Genomic DNA, 25,939 nt, shown 5'->3' with positions numbered 1-25,939 from the left:
GCCAAACTTGATGTGACCCCAGCCCGACGCGGCGGCTGCCCCTCTCACCGCCCCGCGCGCCCCCCACCGCCACCCCGCCCCGCACTCCCGGAGCGCACAGCTCACCGCGCCCCTTCCCACCTCCTCGCCGGGGCCGGGCGCCGCGCTCGCCCTCCGCGTTCCCTCGCCCTCGCCACCCCCACCCCACCCCCCGCACCATGAGCAACCTGAAGCCGGACGGCGAGCACAGCACCAGCACCGGCACGGGCACCGGCACCGGCTCGGGCTCCGGCGGCCCCCTGGAGGAGGAGGTGGGTCTGCGGCCGCGGGACTCGTCCGGTGAAGTGCACGCGGAGGTGGGCGGGGGAGGGCGCGCGGGGCCTCCCGCGCCGCGCGGGGCCGCTCTGGCAGTAGCTCCCGGCGCCTTCCCGCCGCTGCCCTTCGGCCGGGGAGGAGCAGCCCGTGTCCGGCGGGCGGGGGCGTGCGGCCTGGACTGCCCCGCCGGGCGGGCATTGTCTCCCCGCCCTCCGGGCTCGGGGCGGGCCGCGCGCCGGCTGCCGTCCGTGCGTCCCGCGGTGGGCGAGCGGCGCGCCCCGCGTCCTCCACCCCCGGCTCGCTGCTCCCTTCCCAGGCGCTCCTCCCGCGTGGCCGCGACTCCCTCCTCGGCTGAAGGAACGGAGCGGGCTTAGCACGGCGGCGGGCGGCACCCTCACTCCCTTGCACTTTCCACCCTGACCACTCCCCGTGACCTTGGAGGCCCGGGCCGGCCGCGCGGCACCTTGGTTCCCTAGAGTCGTAGTCGTGGCGGTGGACGGGTTTTCCACAGCCGCAGAACCCTGGCTTTGGCAAAGAGGTCAGCCGGCGCTTAGTTAGAGTTGGATGTAGATGCCTAAAGACAGTCAGGTCCCGGTTCTCCTCTCTCCGATTTTGCCCTGGCAGCCACGCCAGGACCCCAAAGCTGGCCTGGGTGAGATTCTGCAAGGACAGGCGACATTATCTTGTCCACCGGCCATGTGCTAAGAGGAGGGAGTATGAGACGGCTTCGTAAAATCATTAGCAGCTGGGTGGTTAGTGGGATGGCAAAATTGGGGAGGGTGTGTGTGTGGGGTGGGGTGGTCGATACAAGTCTTAAGGCTATCAGCGAACGGAGACCAGGAGCTGGGCCTGCAGAGACAAAAACTGGTGTGGAAAGGGGACAGCCTTCACCGCTCCCTCGAAGGGCCTCTGGCCTCTGCTGTATCACTCCAGGGCTAAAAGACCCTTCCTGCCGCACCTTGGTGTGCTCTTGCCCAGGAAACCAAGGGCCACTTATCCACTCTGAGCTCCCTTCCCCTTGGTTTGGGGAAGAAACCGCAGAGCCCCTGGTGGGGGCTGGTGTTGCTACCTCCCTCCAATCGAGTGGCAGTGCCGGCTGGCCGTGCTATAGGTTTGGTGCAGAATGGCGGCAAAGGCCCACTGCTGGGCTGGGTTCCGCACTGTGGGAGGGAAGGTGGGAGGGTCACACTGCCAGCTCTCATAGAGGCAGTGCTGCCAGCCTCAGTCCACCAATGGCATGACATCTTAAGAATCTAGGTCTAGATCCCGGTTTTTTTGCGGGCAGGAAGGGGGGAATAGACAACACTTCACTCTGAAGAGTGGCCAGGGAGGGCCTGACATCTGTCCTCTAGTGTGGCGTGGGCTGCAGTGTGGTGGGGTGGTTTTGGTTCCTGAAGGCATTATCCTCCTTGGACCGTGATGCCGACAGGCCCTTGGCTTTGGGGACCTTAACCTACTCCTGCCTGGTTGTTCAGAATCTGCCCGGAGAGTTGGAGGAGGGTAACAGGGTTGCTGGTGTGTGGGGTCTCTGCTAGGTCCCCTGTGGGCTAAAATTGGGGGAGAGAAGCCATCTCCTGTGAAGCTGGGTAAGAACCCAGAATGCCACTTCTGCTAGAGGGTTGACTTCAGCAGGGACTTCACACCACCCAAGAGGCTGAGCTGACCCTCAGACCCACCCCTTTGAAGTGGAGAGGGTGAACCATGTGGTCAGGCTAAAATCTTTGAAAAAGCGTTTAAGGTATTGGTCACTTTTTTCTAAGTGCGTTTTCTGAGACAGAGGGTGGAATCTTCAAGAGCTGGAATCCCTGCTATCCCTCCTTGGGAGCAGAGGGGGCTACAGCACTCAGTAGTTCAGAGAGTTGATGCAGCTGGTGCTGGCAGAGGGGCCTGGGCTCCCACTTAACAGAGGGCTAAAATGAGGGGCTCTGGGGATCTCCTGGGGCTCGGTGTCCGCTCTGGTCAGGTAAGCACAAGGCCCTTGCCCCTCATTAGCCTTTTGAACAGTGGGCCAAGAGCTCCTCTGCTGGAGTTCCGTCTTGGATTGGTGGTTTGAGCTGGAACTGGACTCCTTCCTTTTAGCTTAGATGCTCCCCTAGGCAGTCAGTTCTGCACCCCCAAGAGCCACCATCCAGAGAATGTACATTACCAGTGGTGGTTTACCCTCATGGCTTACCCAGGCTGCCTCCTCCCAGTTGACTACTGGAGATTAGCTAAAGCAAGCCTAGAAAACCAAGGACCTCACTTGCCCACCATAAGACCTCAATTCCTAAAGGTGTTAGGTTACTGGAGAAGGGGGTGTATTTTCTTGGTTCCAGGACAGGGTATCAGTGGGGACATTTGTCTTAAACTACTTTGTACAGCCTTGACTCTCCCTGCTTGCCCACCCTACCCATGAGGCTTCATCCATATCATAAGCATTAGGTTCCTTTTCTGGACCAGGGGTCAGGGATACAGGTGAATGATCAAAGACTGCGAGGTGGGAAGGACTTACCAGGAAGTGATGGTATGTTAAGTGCAATAGTAGATAAAATAAAGAGATATCTGCGTGTGATAAAATGGTGCTACTGGAAAGTTAGAGGTCAGCCCTCCCTGAGATGTGGCTGAGGAGGAGGTTGTTAGACCTGTGGGGGAGAAAAAAGCATTCCCAGAAGAGGGAAGACCGTGTGTAAGAGTCGGGGGTGGATGGACGGAGGAACCACTTGGCTTGTTTGGGTGACTCCCAGGGATTTGCTATTTTGCAGCAATATTGGAGCCACATTGTGAAGAGCCTGAGATGGTGCAAACTTTGGGGAAAATTGGTATTTTTTTGCCACTTGAGAGGGAGATGTGTTAGAAGCTTTGATACCCTTTGAAAGCTAAGGGGGGTAGCAAGGAATTAAGGGGAGGGTCTGAAGGGGAGGAGCTAAGCGTCCCTTTCAATCTAGAGGCTGTAGCCTCCCCCATACGGGTCATGGCTGGTGCTGGAGCCCCAGGTGAGATAATACAGCACATGAGGCAGGGCAGGCTTGCCTCTGCTGCGGAACCCCAGACTGAAGTGTGTCCTGTCTCTGATTCTTAGGGATGGCTAGATAGTTACAGTGTTTCTGGGGAGGGGTATGTGTGGTTTGAAAGCATATTCTATTTTGAAAATGGAGACTTTACTTTCATAATACAAGGTAATACTAAGTTACAGTAATTATTCATTGGGGGGCCCCCTGAGGGGAGGGTGGTATTTGGAATCTTGGGTTGGGGGGGCTTCAAGTTTCTAAGAGTTAAAGAAGTTTTAGCCAGCCTAATGGTAAGCTATACAAAGTCAGGGATTAAAGGCAGCTAAGGTGGTGACAGCTTGACCTGAGGGCCGGCCCCACCCCACCACCTCGCATCCAGTGTAGCCGGGCTAAGGCAGCTCCTCGCAGGCCTGATACCCTAGGGTCCATCCCCTGTCCTCTGGAGGTCTCTGAGGGATGGGCCAGGTTAGCACTCTAGATGAGGATGCAGGAATTCTGGGGTCCAGCGTGTGACTTGGGCACCTCCCCTTCTCTTTGTCGTCAGAAGCATTTGACAGAATCTGGGATGTCTTGGTGCTCTGTCTGCAGGCTTTTTTTGGTATGGGGAAAGGGAAATGTCTATGCTTTAAGGCTTTTACCTGGAAACGGGGTGCAGGCCCGTGGATCGAGGCAGATTCTGGTAGGTGAGGCTCCCTTCCTCCCTGGGGGTTGTCGTGGATGTGTCCCCTCTGCTCACATAACCTAATGGAGAGGCCGTACCAATAATAGTAAACCCATGTATGGTATGTGTGCAGGCATAGTTCTAAGCACTTTACCATTTTAACTCATTTAACTTTCACAACGGCACTATGAAAGTGCGTACGTTATTATCACCGTTTTATAAATGGGGAAACTGAGACACAGAGGTTAAATAACTTTCATGTAGCTAGTAAGCGGGTAAGTTGGGATTTGAACCCACAGTTTGCTCTTAACCGCACACTATACCTGCTCTTCTGTTTTATATAGGGTTTTTGCTGAGACTTGGGGGCAGAGGGAGGAAGGTCCTGCAACTAAAGTTTTGGAGGCCCAAGCTTTGGATGATGCCAGGGTCCCCTGTAGAAACCCAGACACTGGCTCCAGGCTAGTTCCCTTTGGGCTGATCGCATCCCGAGACTGGGTGATGGGAGCTGTGAGCCCCTGCAGGAGGAGCATTTTATCATAGATATTGTTTAGAATTGCCATCGCGTGCTGATCATAAAAAACAGACTAAGTCAGTGGTATTGTTTTTGAGTTCTGTGCAGACAGTACTGCCGCTTGTTGCCTGGACGAGGCTGACTGCCTTCACACCCCCGTGGGTACCCTGCTGCTTTGGGCATCTTAACTAAAGAAATGGTACTTGCTCTAAAGTGACTGCCTGTCATTTTGGGGGGGCAGCCTCTTGGGTCTGCATGTCTCCTTCTTCCCTGCACACAGCCAGCTTGGCTAGTTTGCCCCTGTCAGAACCAGCTTCTAAATCTCATTCAACGTTTGGACGTCTGACTTCTTCTCATCCCCATCTCCACAGCAGGGCTGGCGAGTGCTGTACATAGAGGCAAGATGTGAACTGCGAGTGCTGAGCTTTGCTCTCATGCTCTCCACCCGTTTATCCCATTGGGCCTTCAGACAGTCCTGAGAGGTAGAGGAGAGGAGTCCGTCCCACCTACCCTGAGGGCTGAGCTCCTGGTCCAAGGCCACCCACCTTTGGTGACACAGAGCTGAGCTAGAATGCTGGGTGCTGGCCTGCCCAGTGGCCCGCAGCTGCTGCTCAGCCATTGGTTTTGGGCAGCAGCAACATCTGGTGCCTCGTCAGTTCCTCTGCCATCCTCTGACCATGGCTGCCTCAGAAGGGTCCTCACACCCCTGGCAAAGCTGTGAGGCAGTGGTGCAGAGCCCAACACTATTCTTCAGAAACCATGCTGCTGTGAGGTGGAAATTGCAGACAACCTACAAAGCTTCATATACCAGAACCCCATGTTAGATGGGGACCAGCACAGCCTCCTTGCATGCTGTTTCTTCCCCGATTCCATCCTTGGATGGAAGGAATAAGATTACCTCTGAGATGCACCAAGATTAGACTAGATCATTGGATCCTCCCTTCCTGAAGAGTCCACTTGTGGATCCATCAGTGCCAGGGGCCTCCAGAGTATAGCAGAGGCTGGGTGTAGTGGGGTGGTCTGCCTACGCCCATTTGTCATGGCCTTTAGTTGTTTATGGCTGACTAAGCAGAGGCTGTTGGCTGTCATAAGCCGTCAAGGCTGCCTGTATAGTTCTGAACTTGGGGGATTTGGGGCAGGGCCTGACCTGGACCAGGCCATGGGATAAGTGTCTGGAGTACCTAGCTCTTCTTCGAGGTTAGCTAACCTTCCACTCCCCAGATGAGTCTTAGGCTCTTACTGGGGAGGGGATCAGGAGAGGTTGCTGGAATAGAACCTGAGACCATTTTTGAGAACCTTTGGGGGCTATAAAGAACTCTGCCCAGGGCTGGCCTGGTGGCTCAGCGGTTAAGTTCGCACGTTCTGCTTCGGCAGCCCAGGGTTCACCGGTTCGGATCTTGGGTGCAGACATGGCACCGCTCATCAAGCCATTGCTGTGGAAGGCGTCCCACATATAAAGTAGAGGAAGATGGGCACGGATGTTAGCTCAGGACCAGTCTTCCTCAGCAAAAAGAGGAGGATTGGCAGCAGATGTTAGCTCAGGACTGATCTTCCTCAAAAAAAAAAAGAACTTCTGCCCAGACTGGTCCCTGTTCTTTGATGTGTAGTCGTGGCCATATCCAGGCATAGCTTGGGATGGAGGGATCCTGATGTGTTTGTGACAGGGGAGCTCCAAACCAGAATGTAGGTCCTGGAAGTGGCTTCCATCCCTGAACAGGGGCCCCTCCCAACAGAAGCCTTAGGTTGGAAAACATCTCTTGTCAGGCTTCGTCTGCCTCAGTCAAGTGGTGGGCAGGTGTGGTGGGCTCAGCGCTGTGTGTACACCATGCTGTGTGTTCACGCTGGAATAACGTCCCGTGGTTTAAGGGTTTGAGGTATTGATTTTGGAGTTAGGGGAGGGCTATAAGAGTCCCCTAGGCCAGTGCCCTGAATCTGTGGGGTGGTGTGTGTGACAACGACAACCCTTGCCAGGCACAGGGGACAGGCAATGGATCTGCATTGGCTGACCACACAAGCACCAGGAGGGACATGGGAGGAAGACGGTCCTGAAGGGAAGAGAGCCTCACTGGGGGCTCTGTGAGCCTGTCACTCTGAGCTGCCTCTGAAAGCCTTGGCCATTGGCTCTGTCTGGAACCAAATGGAAAGCAGGCCCTGCCTCCACCTCCAGCCAGCCCAGAGCATGGAGTCTGCACAGTGCAGTTTGTGCTGTTTGGTCTAGTTCCCTAAATGAAGTATAGAGCGGTGTTCACAACAGGCTTTGACCAAGTGTGTCCCCCGGATGTTAGCCTTCTGTTCCTGGGGCTAGAAGTAGCTTGGAGTATAAGGTCTGAAGCCTTCTTAAATGCTTGGGGCCAGCCTGGTGGCACAGCTGTTAAATTCGTACCTTCTGCTTCAGTGACTCGGAGTTCGCCGGTTTGGATCCCGGGTGCAGACCTATGCACCACTTGGCAGGCCATGCTGTGGTAGGCATCCCACATATAAAGTGGAGGAAGATGGGCATGGATGTTAGCTCAGGGCCAGTCTTCCTCAGCAAAAAAGAGGAGAATTGGCAGCAGATGTTAGCTCAGGGCTAATTTTCCTCAAAACAAAAAGTTTTATACATGCCCTGTCCCTCTTTTTGGAGAACTTATCACCCCAGCTTGATTCCCCTCATCCCCATACACATAGTCGGAACTCTAGGACACATTGCAGGCTGTAGGGGAAGAGCCCCAACTTTCCAGGCAACTTGGACTTGACTCCCACCGCTGCCACTGGCTGGCCAGGCACTTCATCCCTGAGCTGCTTTTCTGATCTATAAAGTGGGCCAGTACCGCTCTGCCTGCTACATCAGAGGACTGTCAGGCCCACAGCCCGGTGATAGGTGTGGAAGAACTGGAAACTACAAAGTGCTGCCCAGAATGGGGCCTTAGAGTCAAGCCCTGAAAATGTGATTTGGGGCTGGAATGAGCAGGGGCAGACAAAATACTGTGCGACAGACCCTGAGGCTGGGACTTCTCCATACCATGTCAGTCTGTCATGATGCTGGAGGTGGGGGCTGGCTTGAGGGAAGCTGGGCTGTATCCTAGCCTGGGAGCTGAGCAGGCCAGAGCTCCTTGGAGGAAGCATGGAAGGCACCAAAGTTCTGGGAGTGCGTATGTCTCGCTTCACAGCCTCTGTCTGGCTCTATCTGCTTGCTCTTTTTGCCTGTGTCCTTGTTCAGCCCTTATAAGTCCTGGGTCTGCGGGCCATGTCGCCACATTCCATCCACCTCTCGTCAAGTGGCCCCACTCAGAGCGACTTCTTTCCCTTGGGAGGGGTAAGAGTGACCTGCTAGTGCCAAGCCTAAACATGGGACCTAGGCAGGACCCAACCCCCACCCCACCCCCTACAAACATACACAAAAGCAAACCCCTGGCCACTACGATCTCTGAGGGGGAGCGTGGGACTGCTCTGAGGTTTCTGTTTGCCAACCCCAATATTGCCCCATTAGAGACCCCTCGCAAAACCCCAGGCCCAGCCCCACCCCGGGCCTGGCTCTGGACTTCCTGCTTTCTCACCCTCTCATTCTCTGTCCCCTTCCTCACCACTTGCTTGGCTTTCCTGTGGGCAGAAGGAGAGCATTTAAGCTCTGAGCAGATGGAAGACAGTGCCCAAGTCACCTTCTGCCACTTCCCTGGTATCTTAGAAGGCGGAGTGTGAGGGACCCTGAGACCAGGCCACCTCTCTTCTTTGTAGCTCAGGCAGCAGAGGAAGGCCACAAAGCTACCTGCCTGGCTGCTGGCCAGGCTGCAGCTTCAGCCCAGGCTCCCCGACAATTGATTTGAGACCCTTTTTCTTTTGTTTCCAAGTCTGGTCAGCAGGTGTTTGCTGAGCAGGAGGCTGAGCCTGAGTCCGGTGTTTTGGTTCTCAATGGGGTCTCTTCCCCTTGGAGAAGCCAGAGCAGAGCTGGGTGTGATGATGGCTGCTACAAGTTTAAAAAGGGCATTCAGTATGTTTATATCAGGAGAACTGTAAGTTCTCAATAATGTAGGCTGCAGCTCATAAACTCCCATGATCTGGCTGGTGGGGGGGTTAGTGAGACAGTGAGATGGGGTGGCTTGGGCTTCTGTTTGGACTCAGGGCTTCCTGGGGTTACAGGTGCCCAGCTGTCCTGTCCAAGGTGTGCAAGGGGCCCTGCTATAGCCGCCCCCCAGTCAGCAGGGGCACAGGGCTGCTCCCACTCAGCTGCTGGGAATTGGCAGTCTGGCTGTCAATCTTCCCTTTGACCTCCCTGTAACTAACTCTATATAGGACTAGTCACGGGATCATCCACTGGGACCCCTACCCCCCATTCGACCTTCCAAGAGGCTATTTTTGCCCTCTTGGATCAAAAGCTGAAGGCCACTTGTTCTGGGCGCCTAAGGCTGACCCCACCAGAGTCTGAGTGGGTTGGTGGTGTGAGATCAAGGTCTGCAGAAGAGCTGTTACTCCTGAGCTGGGCACGTGGGGACACTGGGACTCTTTCTGACGTGCTCTGTGACCGCAAGCCACTCACTGGACCCCTGGCCTTGGTTTCCTCATCTAAAAATAAGTTTTCTTCCAGTTCAAATAGTCTACGTTTGGGTTGCTGCAGAGGACTGGGAGCTGGGGAAGGATGTGGGAGGGGCTTATGAGAGGCTTGTTTTTCCCTTTTTGGATTTCCCTCCTCCCCCCACCCCCTTCCCTAAGTGATGTTTCCCATGCAGATGACACCAGGAGAGCTCCCATTAGGCAGCAAGTAGGTGGGGACATGAAGAAGGCGTATTACTTGAACATTCTGATGGAGTGGACCGTTGAAACAGTTTTTCCTTTCCAGATGCAATTCTAACTCGTAGAGTTGTTAAATGATTGCTGCAAAGAATCAGTTTTCAAATAGCATTTTTATGTCTTAGGTAGGATGTTTCTATCGCGCAGAGCCGTTTCCCAAGGATGTCTTTCCCCGAGCCCCGGGCTTGTGAGGCAGGCTTCACCTAGGAGGCAGGCATCTGTCTTCTTGGGGAGTCTTCTTGGTGGACTAGTGGGATTTATTTGCGGGGTGGGAGGAGGTGGGGAGTGGCCCTGATGTTTCCCTGCCTCAGCTTCCTTGGTGGAGGAAGGTCTGTCCTCCGGGTGGGTGGTCCCTGAAGTCCAGGGTGCTGTCCTGGAGATTACCAGGCTGGGATTTGAAGAAGGCTGTGGTTGTCCTTCACAGTAAAAGGACATGAGGGTTTAATGTCCATGGGCATCCCACTGTTTTTGAAAGCAGTGTTTACCCTTTCCTTCTCTAATGAAAGTTGCCTTATGGAGTCTGTCCTCTCAGCCACAATACACTACTGCCACCCTTAACCAAGAAGTTGAGTATTTAATCCTCAGTATGAAGGTCTTTTGTGTCAAAAAAGTTGGGGCGAGTTGGAGCTACAGAGCCCTCAGCATCGGGCCTTTCCTTCCCCTTGCAAAGGGGGGCACACACCTGGTGAGGGCAGAGGGGCCAGGGCCCAGCCTGAGTGTGGGGTCTTCTTCAGTGGGGAGGGAGGGCCCCCATGGCCGTGGCCCCTGCTGCCCCAGTCTGTCCCACATGGAGGCTTTGCCCCGCTGCTTTCCTCCTTGTGGAACACCCATCCCCTCTGCCTCCCCCAGCAGCCCTCTGCCCTTAGCTCCTCCTGGGCCGCGGTGTGAGCTGGGCCCCGTGTGTACCCTAGGGAGGAGGGAGAACCCTGAGCAGCTACTGTCGAGGGAGGTGGCCTGGCCTAGGTGCACCTGAATGGCAGGTCTTCCGGTGGAGAGAACGCAGGGCTGAGAGAGATGTCCCCCTGGGCCGACAGGAAGAGGGTGAGCCCTGCCTGGAAGCCTTTTCCACAGAATCCTGAACCTGTGCTGTCAGGCTGATGCCCTGGGTGTCACCATCACCTTGCTCCTTAAGGCTTTTGTTTGAGTTTATTTCTTCTGAAGATCTTTACACAAATGTCGGTTTGTCTGAGGGAAGAGCATCACTGATACCTAGATATGAGTGGGTCTGTCAGAGCCCCTTCCTTCTACTTCTTTTCTCTCTGAGAAGTTAGCTCTTACCTCTGGGCTGGGGAGGGCTGCGGAGGGAGGCGGAAGGCCCGGATGTTGGCCTGCGGTTGACACCTTTCCCGAAGGAAAGGGCTGGGCGACCTGGCGAGCCTGGGTCCTCTGCCGTGCTGGGATTAGGAAGTGTGGTTGAGAGGCTTCTTCTAAACCTTTCTTACGGGACGGAGCATTCCCACCCCAGAGGCCTCAAGAATAAGGCTGAGAGTGGGGGGCTGATTCCTGTGCCTCTCAGGTGCTGCCCTTCCCTGTGGTCCCCCGGGGATCCCGTGCTGAGTTAGGACTTAGCACCGGGAGTGAGGTTCAGGGGCCTCCATGGAGGAGGTGAGGAGCAGTCAAATGGTCCTTGGGAGCCCCAGGCGCACTCGGTCCCGCACTTGCTGGAGGGAAAGAGCCCAGGAACACACAGCAAAGACCTAGACAACCCCCAGGAAGTCTGCCGACCCCTGATAGCCTGTGGTGTGAACTTAGCAGAAGAGGCTGAACCAACCCCTCGCTTTCAGCAACTCCGGAGAGAGGGGCAGCAGGACTTGCCTAAGGGAAGAGCGGCCTCAGGAGCCCCAAAGCCTTGCTGGACCGGAACACGTATTTCCCAAAGGTCACTTGGTTCCCGTAGGCAGGCCTGGTGCTGGCCGAGGCCTCCAGCAAGGCTAGGTCTGCTCCTGACCATCATGAAAGCCACACAGCCATGTCTGCGATGTCCTGTATGGGGACACCTCTCTGGCCACGTTCTTTGTCCGTGTTGAATTTGGTGCTTCCAGTGGGTTCCACCAAAAGAGCTGTTCCTTGACATGTTTCTTCATTCACTGACTTCTAAGGATTCTCTGTCCATTCTCCGCTTCTCCCCGGTACCCTCTCTACCCCATTCCAGACTTACCTTCCCACTGTGCTAAGGACATGGCTGTGTTCTAGCACCGTCTGCTTGTACTTGCCATGAAGATGACCATTTTTAGAGAGGGCTGTGGTTGCTTTCCACGTTTCAGGACAGTAAGGAGACCACCCTTGGGTGGTCTGGATACTTCTGGAGGAAGAGGGAGCATATGGAAAGAGAAGGGCCAGGTAAACGGGTTTGGTGCCTCCTGGCAGCCTGGGGATTGTGTGAGCCACCGCTTTTGCTTTCTTCAAATACTGAAAACATTTTTGTGTTAAATTCTTGTAATAAACTTGTGGAATAGTCAGGACATGGGTTCTTTGGTTGATCTTTCCCTCTTGGTATCAACCAGCTCTTGGTGCCTGAATCCTTATCTGCACCCAGCCTCTTTGCTAAACGTCATACCCTGTTGCTGTGAGGCTGGCACCAGTAAGTGGCTTGGGAGGAGGGGTCTTCAACACTGGCCTGGGACACAGGACTAGTTGGCCAGGCCTTGGAGAAGTAACTGCTTGTCCCTGCCATCCCTGAAGGATCCTGACTATGCCAGCAGCTTGTTTCATCACCTTCCTACTCTAAGCCTCAGTTTCTTCATCTGTAAAATGAGGATGTTGAACTAGCTGATCTCCATGGTACCTTCCACCTCGGACATTACCTCCCCGGAAAGAGAAAAACTAAAGAATCGAGTGGCTGCCTAAGGTCGTCTCACCTGTGTTGCCAGCTCTGTCTGACCTGGACTCGATCCAACCTAACTAGGCAACCTTATAAAGAAATGGCTTGTGGTGCCTGATAGGTGAGGTTTGTGTGCAGGTAAATGTTGTGATTACGGGAGCCCTGCGTGAACGAGCATTTTGTTGCACCTCTCCTATGTGCCACGTGTAGAGTAAGGTGAGCTCTTCATCCTGGAGGTAGATGGTATCTGCATGTACAGATGGAGAGACTGAGATTTGGAGGGATGAAGCCGCTTCCCCAGGCCAAGCATAAAGCTGCGATGTGAAGTCCAGTCTAACTAACTAAAGCCTGTTCTCTTTCCCATTTATGGTGTCACTCTGCCGTGCTGGGCCACATTTCTCTCTGGCTGTGAGTTTCTTTGGAGGGACTGTAGTGTGTAGAGATGGGAAGAGGGCTGGTGCTGAAATTTGGAGGCCTGATTCTAGGTACCTCGGAGGATAGGAAAGTTTTGAGACTTGGCTCCTGTCTCTGGGGTTTTATAGAGCCCAGGTGAGGGGCTAAGCTCAGACTGGTGGGAACAATATAAGGCAGGGTGTCCTAAGGGCTCTGAAAGACTTCATGGGAAGGAAAGAGGGGTGGGGAAGTAGAGGGACCTGAAGGATGGGTGTCCTTCAGTTAAGGAATGAGGAAGCGGCGGCCTGGGGGCTGGGCAGGCTCTTGTCAGGAACCTGGAGTCCATGGGGTGGGGGCAGGACCTGAGGGTTTGGAAGCAGGGGCTGGGTAGGTGGGCTCTGGATCCTCTTGTCCTCTCAACATGTAGCTGACCAGGCTGCTAAGCTCATGCTTCCCTCCATCTCTGGTTTGTCAGTTTCTTCTTGTTCTGCCTCGTCCCTCCAGCTTTGCTGTCATCCTATACAAGCATCTAGGGAAGGGACTGGCTACTGAAAGGATATGTGGCAACACTTTACCCACCCATGGGGCTGACAAGGCCACCCAGGTGCCACTCCCTCTGTCCCCGCAGCCAGATGGATTGCTGATGGCACAGATGGCTGAGTCAGGCTACCTGGGTCTTACCCAGCTTTCCTCCTTGGTGAACCAAGCTGCATGAGCCCTTTCTGGGCCTCAGTTTCCCAGTCTGCACAAGAGGATAGGCAGAGGGCACATCATCTACCAGGGTGGCTAGGATCGAGTAAGAACCAAGGACGGCATTCAGGTCAGGCTTCCTGTGACCTGGCAGATGAGAACTTGCCACCTAATCCATAACTGCCTTGACCTCAGCTTGTTTCCTGAGAGGTGGCCAGGTGCAGGATGGACACCTTAGGACCTAAAAGATGGAAAGCAGAGGAAAAGGGTCATCTGCCCAGAGGGAAAGCTAGAAACAAGGATCTGAGCTGGGAATGAGAGAAAGATCCCCTATACTCACCCCAACTCCGGCCCCGAGCAGGAAACTTTCTGCTGAGAACTTGCTATTTAAGTGGGCCCCTGGGGAGGTCTGGCCAGAAAGGAGCCATTTGAGGAAGGGTTTAAAATTAGCCCGGGTGAAATGGGTGGCCCCTGGGGAGAACTGAGGCAGAGGTTTCTGTGGGGCGCCTCTGGCCCTACGTCTTTGACCTAGACCGCGTCCTACCAGCCAAGGAAGAGGGAACAGTGCTGATCCAGGTCCATCTTCTGGGGGTGGGCTGGGTGCCTAAGTCCCCACACCCGAGTCAAGCATCGTCCCTACCCACCTGGATGAGTAGTCGGGAGACCTGGGTTTTGGGTCCCAGGTCTGCTGCCTTTAAAGAACAAGGTATATGACCTGAGTGAGTCACTTCTGTTGGGGATTTACACGTAAATTAAAGGCCCTTCCATCAAAGGGCAGCTGGGTGTAGAGGCTGGTTGCCCTCTAGGGTCCAGGAGCTCAGTTTAGCCGACCCTGGAGCCTGAGCTGTCCATTTTCTCTCAAGTGCTTCTGGAAACAGAGCAGCACTTGAGAGCTGTGTATACAGGGACACAGAGCTGCCCAAGGCTGTGAAATGCGCAGAACCTTCACCCCGGGCCTGGGAACAGAGACACATCTGGCAAGGGACAGGCATGACCAAAGGGGGAAGATGTGCCTAAATGGCCAAGGATTCTGCTGGATATGCTTCTTGGAGAAAACTCACGTGAGGGAAGAAGCTCATCCTTTCCCAGTCTTTATGGGCCACGGGCTGGGAGTCATTCTTGTGTGGGTGGGAGTGGTGACACTGGTTACCAGCAGCTATCAGGTCTGGTTTCCTTTGCCTCTTCTGGCTCTGTTGGTGAGATCTGTGTGTTCGTTGGTGTGTATGTGTGTGTCTGTCTGTGTGTGTTGAGTGTAACTTTGCCTGGCTGCCCATGTTCCTGATTCAAGCCATTGTCTCTAAAAAGGCTGTTGCCTGGGTTCAGCAGGTCATCACTAGAGCATGGAGGAAGTTGTCTGGTGTCTCTGGAGAAGGGGGTATGGCCCACTTAGGGCATCTAAATGTTTTCAAGAATGGGCACGTGATGGGGTGGGCTGAGGCACGTGAACTTTTTTTTCCCCGTAAATCGGCAGTGATGAGTTGGGAAGACCTGTGCTTGGGTTTAGATGGTATGAAATCCTACTTGATACAGGAGTCAAGTGTGTAGGGAAGCTATTCATTCGGATTCTTTTTTCTTTTATCACTCAGAAGCCACAGTTTCAAGATGTATTTTTAATGGATCTACACTGTGGAAGACCCTCCCTTCCCCTTTATAATTATTGGCTGATCTGGACTTGCTAGTTTAGCACTGGGTGCCAGCAGTGGTGAATTAGGAAAGTGGTTCTGCCAGCCCTCTCGTGGGCCTCTTCCACAGTTCAGGAGGTCAGGTTTGGCTAGAGTCACAGCACGGACACCTGGTGTCTAGACCTGGCTTCACCACCAACTCAGAACCATGTTGAGGGCAAGGCTCATAACTTACAGCTATCTTCTGAAAAATATCTGCATTTTTACTTGTGCATTTTTGGGGGTAAGGCACCATAGCTTTCTTCAGGTCTCAGAGGGGTCCTTGGTCTGAAAAAGGATCCTCGATCTGTGCGCTTTTTAAACAGGGCTCTCTCTTTGGCTGTTCGGCAGCAGAGAGTCTGCACAGAGATGCTCAGCAGGTGCTCGTGGCACCTGCAGGATGAACCTAGAGGAAGGAAAGGGTACGGAAAGGGCTTTGAAAAGTTAAATGCTGTGAAACTGAGTGTTCACGTGCCTCGGCCTCCAAAGGAGGCCCAGGAAACACTGAATCCCTCCTTACACTCTGGAAGGCTTCCAGTCCTTTCTGAGGAGGGCCGTCATTCCTGTCTGTGAGCCTGGCCCTGACCACCGTGCTTTCTGTCCCCAGGTCCGGACGCTGTTCGTCAGTGGCCTCCCTGTGGACATTAAGCCCAGAGAACTCTATCTGCTCTTCAGGCCGTTCAAGGTGAGTGTGGACCCAGCCACCCACGGGCTGAGCCTAAAACAGAGGAGAAGCGTCAGGAAGGAATCTCTGACCTGGATTGGGCAGCAGGACCACATAGGACAGCGTATCAGAACCTGGTCACAGACCTGGCTCTCTGTCCTGGTCCTGCTGATTCACATGTTGCTTTCCGTCAGTTGCTCGGCCCTTCCAAGCCTCTGTTTCCTCATCTGTAAAGTGGAGACAGTAGAGAATCTCAGTAGACTTTGCCAAATAAGGAATCTTTGAGAGTCAATGTAGCCTTTTCAGTTTGCAGATAAAAAAACCTAAAAAGGTAAGGTCTGTGCTTCAGGATTACAAACTAGTGGAGCAAAAGGGAATTTACGCATGAAATGATGACGGCTCCCGCATGATGCCCACCCATGTGCTAGACCATGTGATGCAGAGCCCAGGGGCGGAGGGCGCTCAACAGTGGTGGAGGTCAGAGTGGGTCGACTTGGGGGTGGGGAGAAGAGCGTGAGAATGGTTTGGCGAGCACTGGGGAAAGGGGTGCTGCTCTCGGGGCTGGCTGGGAGAGCGCAGCACGGGGTTTTGACCTTCCCCGTTAATGACCACCTCTCTCTGCAGGGGTATGAAGGGTCCCTGATCAAGCTTACGTCGAGACAGGTAATTTCTCTCCAAGATTTTTCATCCTCCCAGCCCAGACCAACTGCTGAGCTTGGAACTGAGCCTGCTCCTTCTCAATCTCGAGGCATTTGGCAGCTGAGACCTGCTCCCTGTCATCCGTTTCTGTCCTGGGCTGATGAAAGAGTGGCCTCCACAGGTCCTCTCTCCTTACCAGTCAGCTCCTGGTCCTCCCTCTCTGGCTCTTGAGAAGCCACAGCCTGGCCCCAAGGCTGAGGGCCATAGAGGTGGTGGCCGTGCTCTGGCTCCTGATGCCAGGAGACTGGGGCCCAGAGCCTTTGGAAGCCTTTTGGGGTCTAGACTGAACCTTGGCAAAGTGAAGTTGGAGCAGTTTTCAGCCTGCTGCCCCTTCATTGAACTAAAACCTTCCCATGCCCTTGCTACATTGTGTCCTGTTTCTTGCTGAGGAAAACACTGGAACTTACTCTTAATTACCTGCATGCATTTAAAAAAAAGATTTACTGAAAGGGTGATATTTATTGCAGTGGGATAAAGTTCTATTGGCATCATTTCTCACATGTGGAGACATTTGGTATATAAGAACCTCTACTGTTCCAGCTGAACATAGGGAGGATGATGGGCAAGAGGTTTTGTTTGTTTGTTTTGGAGGGGGAGATGGAATGTTGGGAGAGATGCAAGGGTGTTCTCTCTCTTTCCTACTAGCCTGTTGGTTTTGTGATCTTTGACAGCCGGGCAGGAGCAGAAGCGGCCAAGAATGCATTGAACGTGAGTAGCTGGGGAACAGGTCTTTCTCTGACCCACAGACCTCCTGGCCGTGGGTATCTCTGTTCCGTCTTCTGCAGACCTTCCCCCACTCCATGCCCAAGGAAAGTGCCCACAAATCTACTTTCCCAGCCGTCCTGGGGCAGAGTCCTTGGCTGCACTGTCTGTGCCAAATGCCATTACTCACAAGGCCCGAGCAGCATGTCCTCTGTCTTGACCCCTGTGTGGGTGAGTCTTTCAGGCAAGATCATTTCCAGGGCCCTTCTGTACCCGCTGCAGTGGTCAGTCTGGGTCCTACAGAGTAAAGTCTTTCCTTTCCTTTCCTTCCGGTGTAGGGTATTCGCTTTGATCCCGAGAACCCGCAGACCCTGAGGCTAGAATTTGCCAAAGCCAACACCAAGATGGCCAAGAACAAGCTAATGGCTACACCAAATCCCACCAACGCTCACCCCGCCCTAGGAGCACACTTCATCGCACGGGACCCCTGTGAGTGGCCCTCACAGCTGCCGTCTGCTGCTCTCTGCTTGGCCCGAGCTGGGCACCCCCAGTGGAGTTGCGTACAGAGGGCAGACATTGAGATGCTCATTGAGGGGGTTGGTCCTGCTGTCCCCTCTTCCGAGAGGCTTCTTGCATCCACAGCCATCTATCTCTGTAGGTTCCACGCTTCCTTCCTCCCCTGCAGCCTTCGCTGGACCTCAGACATACTCAGCTCCTGAGCTGTTGCATTGCCCAACTTCCCTAAAGCCTTCTCTGATCTCTCTCGGTTGAGGTGGGTGGAGGCCCGTCTGAGAGTTTCTCGAAGTGGAAAGGATGCTTACCATGCCAGGCCAAGTTAACATGACTCCTTTCCCTGGTCTTGGGGTCCTTGAGGGGAGTCTGGCCTGAGGAGAACTTATGCTTCAGTTTGGGGTGGGGTGGTGGAAGGGGACACCAGTGTTCTGATGATGGGGGCTGTTGTCTCCCTTTGTAGACGACTTGATGGGGGCTGCTCTGATCCCCGCGTCCCCAGAGGCCTGGACCCCCTACCCTCTGTACACCACGGAGCTGACCCCAGCCATCTCACATGCTGCATTCACCTACCCAGCTGCCACTGCTGCTGCTGCCGCCGCCCTACATGCTCAGGTAAGCTCTCCCTTGGGGGGAGAAGCTGGAAAGGGAAGAATGAAGACTCTGAGCTGGCCAGCCATCGTACCTCCCTGGCCACTGGGCCACTCATGGTCCCCAGAGCTGCAACAGAGCTGTTGGCTTCCATGTCAGTACCCTTAGGGTTTGGGATCTGACAGAGGGGAGGGAGGACAAGCCATGAGGCCGGCCACATTGAGGATACTGGCAGGATGCGGAGAGAGCCCCAGCCTTGGTTCCACCACCCCCCGAACACCGCTGGCAGGCACCGCACTGCATTCTGCTTCTGGCGACAGAACCATGGTGTGAATCCCAGCCTGAGTGTGGTCTCCGGAGCCAGGCCACCTGCATCTGCCTCCTCCTGCCTTTACAAACTTCAGAAAGCTCTTAAAGATTTCTGTGCCTTGATTTTTTACTCACCGGGAAAATGAGAATGTGATTACCTGCCTCAGGGTTGTTTTGAGAGTTAAATGTGAAGACATGAAGTCCTGGAACTGTACCTGGAGTGCTCAGCGAGCGTCTGCTCTTGTTTTCATGATGCCTGGACACTCTCCATCGTGAACCTGGGCTGGGCTGGGAAATAGGGAATGAGCACTTCTGGGGGAGAGTTGGCGAGGGCGCAGCTGGGCCAGGAGCACTCTGGGCACCACAGGGCTCTGTGCTCACCGGGTGCCGTGCTAGGTGCCCGAGAGGCAGGTGGTCAGATACCTGCCCATGCCACTGAGAGGCAATGACAGGACTCTGCCAGGTGTATGGACAGGGCACCACCAGGCAGCCATGGTAGGGCCGAGGAGCAGTGGCGAGCCCACCGTTGCCTCTGATCAGTGAAGTGACTGAGAGCTGAGCCTCGGGAAGAGAGACCAGGCCAGGGCGTACTGTGCTGTCGAGAGCGAAAGGACAGAAGTCGCCTGGCTGGGGTGATGGAAGTGGCCAAGGAGGAAAAGGATATGAGAAACCAGGAAGGGAGAGTTCACAGGAACTAGAAGCTGAGGTGGGAGGAGTTGGGAGCTCTGCCCAAGGGCTCAGTGCATGTCCATCTCAGGTCCTCTGAAGGGCTTAGTGACATCTGGGTTCATGCACTTCCAAGGTGGAAGGTTCAGATTCCCAGGCTACTACTCTAGAAGCTGGTCCTCCCGCAGGGAACGCTCCCAGGCCGTGGCAGCCTGCACTGAGGGCAGAGCATGGTTAAGCTTGGCACTGTTCCCCGGCCGTGCACCGCAGACAGCTGGGCAATTGATCAGGGGAGGAAGGCAGTAAAGAGCCTCCCCTAGAGGGAAATGTTTGGGTATTTACCGCAGACCAGGTTCTGTGATGGACACAGGTGGTCAGCAGGAAAGACGGTCGCCATCCTCCAACCTGGCTGAGTGTGGACGGTGGGCAGTTCGACAGTGCTCCCGGCCAAGCAGAGGCTTTAACTGCAGGCGCCCTGCAAGGCCTTGGCCTTCCTGGTGCTGGTTTCTTTGCCTCTGATCCCAGCTTTGCCACCGATTAGCTCCCTGATCTTTGGCAGGTGACTTCACCTCTGGGCCTCCGTGTCCACGTCTGTAAAATGAGAGGCTAGACCGGATCGTGTGGGGAGGTCCTATCCCACCTGCTCTGAGATGCTAGGCTGTGCCAATAGTAAGGCAGAGGGTGGGAGCCAGTGACAGTATGTCAAATTACTAAGGAGAGGTGTCTCTGCCCTTTTCCGGGTGGCCCCCCAGCTAGCTGGGAGTTGCACACTGCTGCCCGCCCCTGAGCTCCATACTGTAGGGGTGGTGTGCTCCTGTTGTCTTCCTTTCCAGCTTCCTTCCACCCTACCCACTGCCTGTGGCTGTCCACCTCCAATCTGGCTGCCTTGGTCCAAATCCTAGCGCTCTCTCTCCACCTGTGTGTCCTTGGGCAAATTACTTAAGCATTCTGTGTCTTGGTTTCTTTGTGGAATGGTGATAATCTTACCTACTTTGTAGGGTTGTTGTTAGCATATTAGCATAAAGGGAGTGCTGTAGAAGTGCTGATTATCATGATTATTATTTAATATCAGTATTATCTAGTTCCCCCAGGTCCTCTCTGAGGCTGGAGACCTCATTGTGCCTGAGCTCCTGTCTTCTGACTTCCTTGGGAAAGGGATGAAGGCCACCTCCAAGGACAGTGGCATTTTTTGGGAGGCAGACTAAAGACAAGAGTGGGCCAGTGGTAACTGGGTCTGTCCCTGCTGCTCGAGCTCTCTAGGAAGCACTTCCTCCTCCACAGTGAAACGTTAGGACCAAATGCCGTACTAGGCATGGAAGTGCTTTCCAAGTAGCAGCATCGTCTCTTTTCCTTCCAAGAGCCCCTCCCTGCCCCCTGACAGCGCTGCCCCAGAGGTGGCTGAAAATGCCTTCAGTAAAGGAAGTGGACACCGTTGATCCTGAGGGGATTATTCTGAACCCAGAGGACCAACAGAAAAACTGAGTTTTTCTGTGCCTGGGAGCAAGGAGGTGATGTGGAGAGAAGGTGGAAGCTAATGGACAAAGGAGATGAAAACCAGTCCTTCCTTCTCTACCCAAATATGTACACCCCACCTGCATGCCCTTTGCCAGTAGCTCAGCTGGAGCCAAGGCATCCACATGGCCACAGGGACCAGAGCTGCAGGAAAGGGCTTGGCGATGGTTCGGTCTTGCTCTGTCTTGGCATGAGGCCATCTTGCTCGACCTTCTGATCCTCTTGATAGAGTCTTCTCCTTTAAGAAGGGGAGGCATGCAAGAGGTGTGGATGGCAGGGGCACACTGAGGTCTGGCACATCCAGATGGCCTAAAAGCAGGGATTCTCTGTGTCCCCTTGCATCCTGGGTTCCTCCCAGACTGGACTTCCATTTCCCATTTCAACCTCGGGCTATGGAGGTCTTTCACGTTGGCTTTTTTTTTTTCTTTTTCTTGAGGAAGATTAGCCCTGAGCTAGCATCTGCCACCAATCCTCCTCTTTTTGCTAAGGAAGATTGGCCTTGAGCTAACATCTGTGACCATCTTCCTCTATTTTATATGTGGGATGCCTGCCACAGTGTGGCTTGATAAGCAGTGTATAGCTCCGCACCCAGGATCTGAACCAGTGAGCCCCGGGCTGCCACAGAGGAGCACACGAGCCTAACCACTATACCATGGGGCCAGCCCCTCACTGTGGCTCTTTTCCTCCCTACACTGGCTCCACCACTTACCAATGACTTTAAAGTTACATGAACTCCTTTGCCTCTATTTTCTTATTTGTATAATGGGGAGGGTCATAGCATCAACTTCATGGAGTTTTTGTGCGGATTAAATGAACAGCATTTGGCACGTGGTAAGTGCTTCATAAGCGTTAGTTGTTAGAGGTTGGCATCTATGGGAAAAGACAGACAGGCGGGTTTTTCTCTCTTCCCTTTGGCTTATCTTCCTGCTCCCCAGATAATCACTCCTTTTAGTCCTCAAACTTGGTAGGTAGCTGGGGATGGGCGTATAAGTAAATCCAGAGATAAGAATCTTTTACAAAAATTACTGTACACATTTAATCTTTTTGAAACTTACATGTTAGGACATTTTTCCATGTCAGTAACTATAGATCTGCATTCTGGATACCTGGCTAGCCCACCATTGTATAAGTGTGTCTAGCTCCCTGTGGATGGGAAGTTAGGGTGTTTACACAATTTTTTGCTACTGATAGGCTGTGCCGCATGGACGTCCTTGTTCCCACCTCTCTGGACACCTGTTCTGCTTGTTTTCCTTATCCTAAATTCCTAGAACTATTACAAGGTCGAGTAGACTTGCCAGTCTGTTAAGTAAGACTTATTGTTTCAATTGACTTTCCTATGAGTGAGGTGCCCATGTTTATTGGCTTTTCCCATTTCTCCTCGTGTGGACTCATTCCTCTGCCCCTTCTTGGCACATCTTCTCCATTAGTCAGTCCCAGGATTGGAGAAGGGACTGAGTTGGTGCCCTCTTTGTTTTGATGCTGGAGGGCCTGTCCTTGTTGGGTGGCCTCTCAGGACCTTCAAACCCCCTGTGAACAGCTGGAGACCCTGAGAGGGAACCGACCGCTGGCTCCCTGAAGCACTCGCCCTGACCCCTGGATCTGGGGGTCTCTTGTTCTGATCCGGGGCATGGGGGGACCGGGCTGCTTTAGAGGCCCCAGCCCGCCGGCCTACACCAGGCGTCTGAGGGAGTGGAAACGCAGCCCCTTGAGTATGTTCCGTCGGCTTCAGTGGCACGGCCGTCCTGAGCTCAGAAATGGGACCTTTCCTCTGCTTCCTCCCCGAGGAGTCAGTGGCTTGTCTCAGGCTGGAGGGAAGGCTGCCGCTTTGGAGGCCAAATCCTGGCACCTCGTGGAGAGAGTGTGGGACCGGATGAGGCAGGCTCGCCGAGGGAGCCCTTAAGCAGCCGCTGGAGGCCTCCGGAGTCCCTCCCACTCTCATCTGCTGTTCTCTCCTCCCCTTGTCCAGCCCTGCAGGGCACCCAGGCCCCCCCCCCACACACACTTCCTGTTACAGGGCTGCTCCAGCTGGAGGCTGGGTGGAGGGTGGTGTCGCGGCCCACTGGGGGGTTCCCCCGAGCTGGACTGGGCCGCAGGCTTGTGCTGGTTTCCTCGTTACCCCTCTCTGTGGAATGGGGTCTAGTGTCCACTCGGGCTTCCAGCCGAGAGGGCATCCCACAGCTCAGCAAAGGGGATGCGAGGCTTCCTCCCACTCAGCTGTCAGCCAGGAGAGGAAGGAACAGCTTCCAGATGTTTAGGAGGCATGAGAGAAGATACAGCGGCCTCTGAGGCTGGACAGCTCAAAGGCAGAAAGAGGCTCTTGACCCTTATGTGTGCTTTGGGCTTAATCAAGGTGTTTCTAGCAGCCTGGGGCCAGCTGTGTCCTGGTGACAGCAGTGCCACATCCTTGGAGCCCAGGGAAGATCCTGGCATTGGTCAGGTGGCCTAGGACCTGGTCCTACTATATGCCAAGTGTCCTGGCCTCTTAGAGTAACCAACCCCTGACTTCAGCTGAGCATGTGGTCAGAGTCTTGTGCTATACAAAATGGCACCTAGAATTTGGAGGGGCACAGGAGCAAGTTCTCAGGAAGCTTCCATCAGCCCCCAGATGGCCTGGCGCTGCCCACTGTCTTTCCTGCTTACAGAGGCAGGGATTCCAGGCAGCCACGTAGGTAACTGGGCCCGACTGCTGCAGCTTCGAGGCAGTTGTCTGTATGCCCAGCTGTCCTCATTTTCTACGTCGGCTCTCGTATGCCTTCTCTTCCTTTCCTAAGGGGGCCCCGGGCTCCCCTCTCTGGGAAGCCCTGGGGGAATCTTCCCCTCTCTTACTTGGAGTCTTGTGATGCCCTGTCCCCACCCTGCTAGGCCGCCATGGGTCAGGTTGGGGCAGACCTGCTGTCTGTAACTGGGGCAGGCGGCCTCCCTACAATCTTAGCTTGGCACCCAGCACAGCTCGCCGTCCAGACGACTGCCCATGGGGAAGGAGGTGCGTGTCTTTTCCTGACCCATCTCTGGGAATCCTGCTTTGAGGCTGCTGCTTGCTCTGTGGGGCCTTCTGGCAAGTGCCAGGGTTTACGTACCTGCCAGGCCCCCACCAGAGGGCTCAGCTGGTAGGTTACACATCTCTAGACTTAGGAGGCTTGTAATGGAGGGAACAAGAGGGACGGAAGGGTTGAAACAGGAGGAGGCGACAGCTGGGTCTCGTCCGTGGCTTCCCTGGAGAATCATACAAGGACAGGAGCAGTGTCTGGGAGTCCTACCCCGTGGAGACCACACCAACTTTGGTTTCTAATGTCTTTTTACGTCCCATCTTAACTGATCCTCACGACCACCCTGTGACTTAATCATCTCTATCCTATAGCTGGATGAGGACACTGAGACTCAAAGAAGCCAAGCAAAAACTCATGAGGCTCATTCTCCTAATGTTAGGAATTCTGCACTCTCCCAGTAAAGGGGGAGGGGCAGGTTGTTGGCACCAGTGTCCCCAGCAGCCAAGACTCCACTGGCACAATTTGGCCCATTCGAATCGGGCTGAGGAGAATAAAACACCTTTGTAACCATTGTCTCCTTTGAACCTCGACCCTGCAGAGGAGGCAGGTCAGGTGGCGCTCTCCCATTTTCAGGATGAAGAAACTTGCCTAGAGGTGAGTAACTGGCCCGACATCCGCCAGTCAGTGACACAACCAGGATTCCAACAAGGACACTGCAGGCCGTGTTTACTGGGCTCCCTCCTCAGCGAAGGGACTGCACAGCCTCCTCCTGACGCTGGCTTCTCTTGCAGGTGCGCTGGTACCCTTCCTCTGATACCACCCAGCAAGGATGGAAATATCGTCAGTTCTGTTAGTTCTTCAGTAAGTGCTGGCCCAGAGGTCCAGGATGAGAAGTGTCTCAGACCCTGGCTTCCTGCAGGGCCGCGGCTCCTCCCTCTGCCTCAGTCCGCAGGCTCGCTGGTGCTAGGCCTCCACCTGAGCTTGTGCACTGGGCCGCTCTGGCTGTTTCTCCCCTTCTCCTCCCACCCTGTCACCCCTGCCATCCGTCTGCAGCCTCCTCAGAAGGGGAAGGCCTGGGTTCAGCTCCAGTGCCACACCTCTGCTCATGTCCCCGTCTCTCCCCTCCCTCCAGGTCTTGTCACCGCAGCTTGAAGCCCCTGCCCTGCCGGGGAGGAAGCCGCCCTGAGCTTCCACTGCCCCGAGACAGCCCGTGGAGAGCCACTGCTTCCCTCCAAAGACTGTGAATTTTAAGCCTGACTCAGTGGACTGCTTCCCGTTTTCCTTTCTCTCCCCTTCCTCATCCCTGTCCTGCCCCAAAGCCGCTCTCCAAGGCCTCACAGGAGGATTCCGGGGCCTTCTTGCTGGGACACCCAGACCTGGCTCGGAGGCCTCACTGGGACTGAGCAAGGCCTGACCTCTAGTCCAAACTTGGTTCTGTAGCTCCACCTCAGAGAAACGAGGCCTTTCATTTTGCATGTTTTCTGGCATGAATTGAGACACTTAAACTGTGTATATGTGAGTGTACAGTTTGTTCTCACATCATGTCACCATAGCAACAGGTCCTGGCCACTAATGGCTCATCATTCCTGGTCCCTGTCTCCACGCCCCTCCCCTGCACCCGCCCTGCAGCCAGTCCATCCGGCACCCCCCACCACCCCCACCCACTTCCAGGCTGAATAGCAATGACCACGAACCAAGATAGAGTGTTTGCTTTTTCGTTTCCAATCAGGGTCCTCCGCTTCCTCCTCCTCAGATGGGCCAACAACTATTAAGAAAATCCTTTCCCATTCTGCTCACCTCTCCACAGCACACCCCACCCCTGCCATTGCTCCTCATTCTTTCCAAACTTCGAAACCAACCAAAAAGTGAAAGTATTTTTGTACCCTGTGTAACAAAATATTTATGCATCATAAAGGATTTTTCGTGTGTGTGCAATTAATTATTAAAGAGACCTTGTTCGCCCTGTCAGATAAGTTTAATGTTTAGTTTGAGGCATGAAGAAGAAAAGGATTTCCATTCTCCAGCAGTGAGCCTTTGTGTCAGGCGTTAGTATAAGAAAAATGAAGGAAAAATTGTGCAATTTTTTGTTTCGTGAGCACGTCAGTGCGTTGCCTTCCGCCACAGCTGCGGCTCTCCTGCCGCGTTCAGACTTGGGAGACGAGGTGGCTGTTGTAATTGCTGATCCTGTGAGAATGTGAAACTGGATAATATATGAAATGCAAAATAAAAAATGATCCAAAGTCACTGCTCTCTGACCTCTGCTTCCACCGGATGTAGACAGCCGTCGGGAGGGCACGACCAAGGACAGATGTGGGGAGTTAGGAGGGGAAGGAAGTGAGGTGGGCCCGGGCCTGAGAGCTCAGGCAGCCTCTCCCCCTTCCCTCTTTTGTGTCACTAAAGTCTGGAGGGGAAGTGACTTGCCAAGGGCCATCCAGTAGAGGCTGTATCTGTCAGCCTACCCTGCTTAATTCATTCACCTCTTCATTTTCCAAGTTCTGAGAATAGGGACGGAGAGCC

General features: G+C 54.3%; 1 protein-coding gene across 2 annotated transcripts; it reads left to right on the top strand.

Annotated features, from left to right (window-relative positions):
- The first annotated feature begins 6 nt into the window (after positions 1-6).
- On the top strand, positions 7-25,666 carry RBPMS2 (RNA binding protein, mRNA processing factor 2). Of its 2 annotated transcripts, XM_046655176.1 has the most exons (8): positions 7-290; positions 15,390-15,467; positions 16,071-16,109; positions 16,791-16,853; positions 17,186-17,336; positions 17,821-17,972; positions 24,214-24,283; positions 24,555-25,666. In XM_046655176.1, the coding sequence occupies exons 1-7, from the start codon at positions 198-200 to the stop codon at positions 24,274-24,276; spliced, it is 639 nt and encodes a 212-aa protein (XP_046511132.1). In that variant the 5' UTR covers positions 7-197; the 3' UTR covers positions 24,277-24,283; positions 24,555-25,666. The 2 variants fall into 2 exon arrangements, with proteins under 2 accessions (XP_046511132.1, XP_046511133.1); XM_046655177.1 differs by lacking the exon at positions 24,214-24,283.
- Positions 25,667-25,939: the final 273 nt, after the last annotated feature.

Source organism: Equus quagga, chromosome 2 (assembly GCF_021613505.1).
Source record: "Equus quagga isolate Etosha38 chromosome 2, UCLA_HA_Equagga_1.0, whole genome shotgun sequence".
Lineage (NCBI taxonomy): Eukaryota > Metazoa > Chordata > Mammalia > Perissodactyla > Equidae > Equus > Equus quagga.
This window is presented reverse-complemented; position numbering and strand designations above follow the sequence as displayed.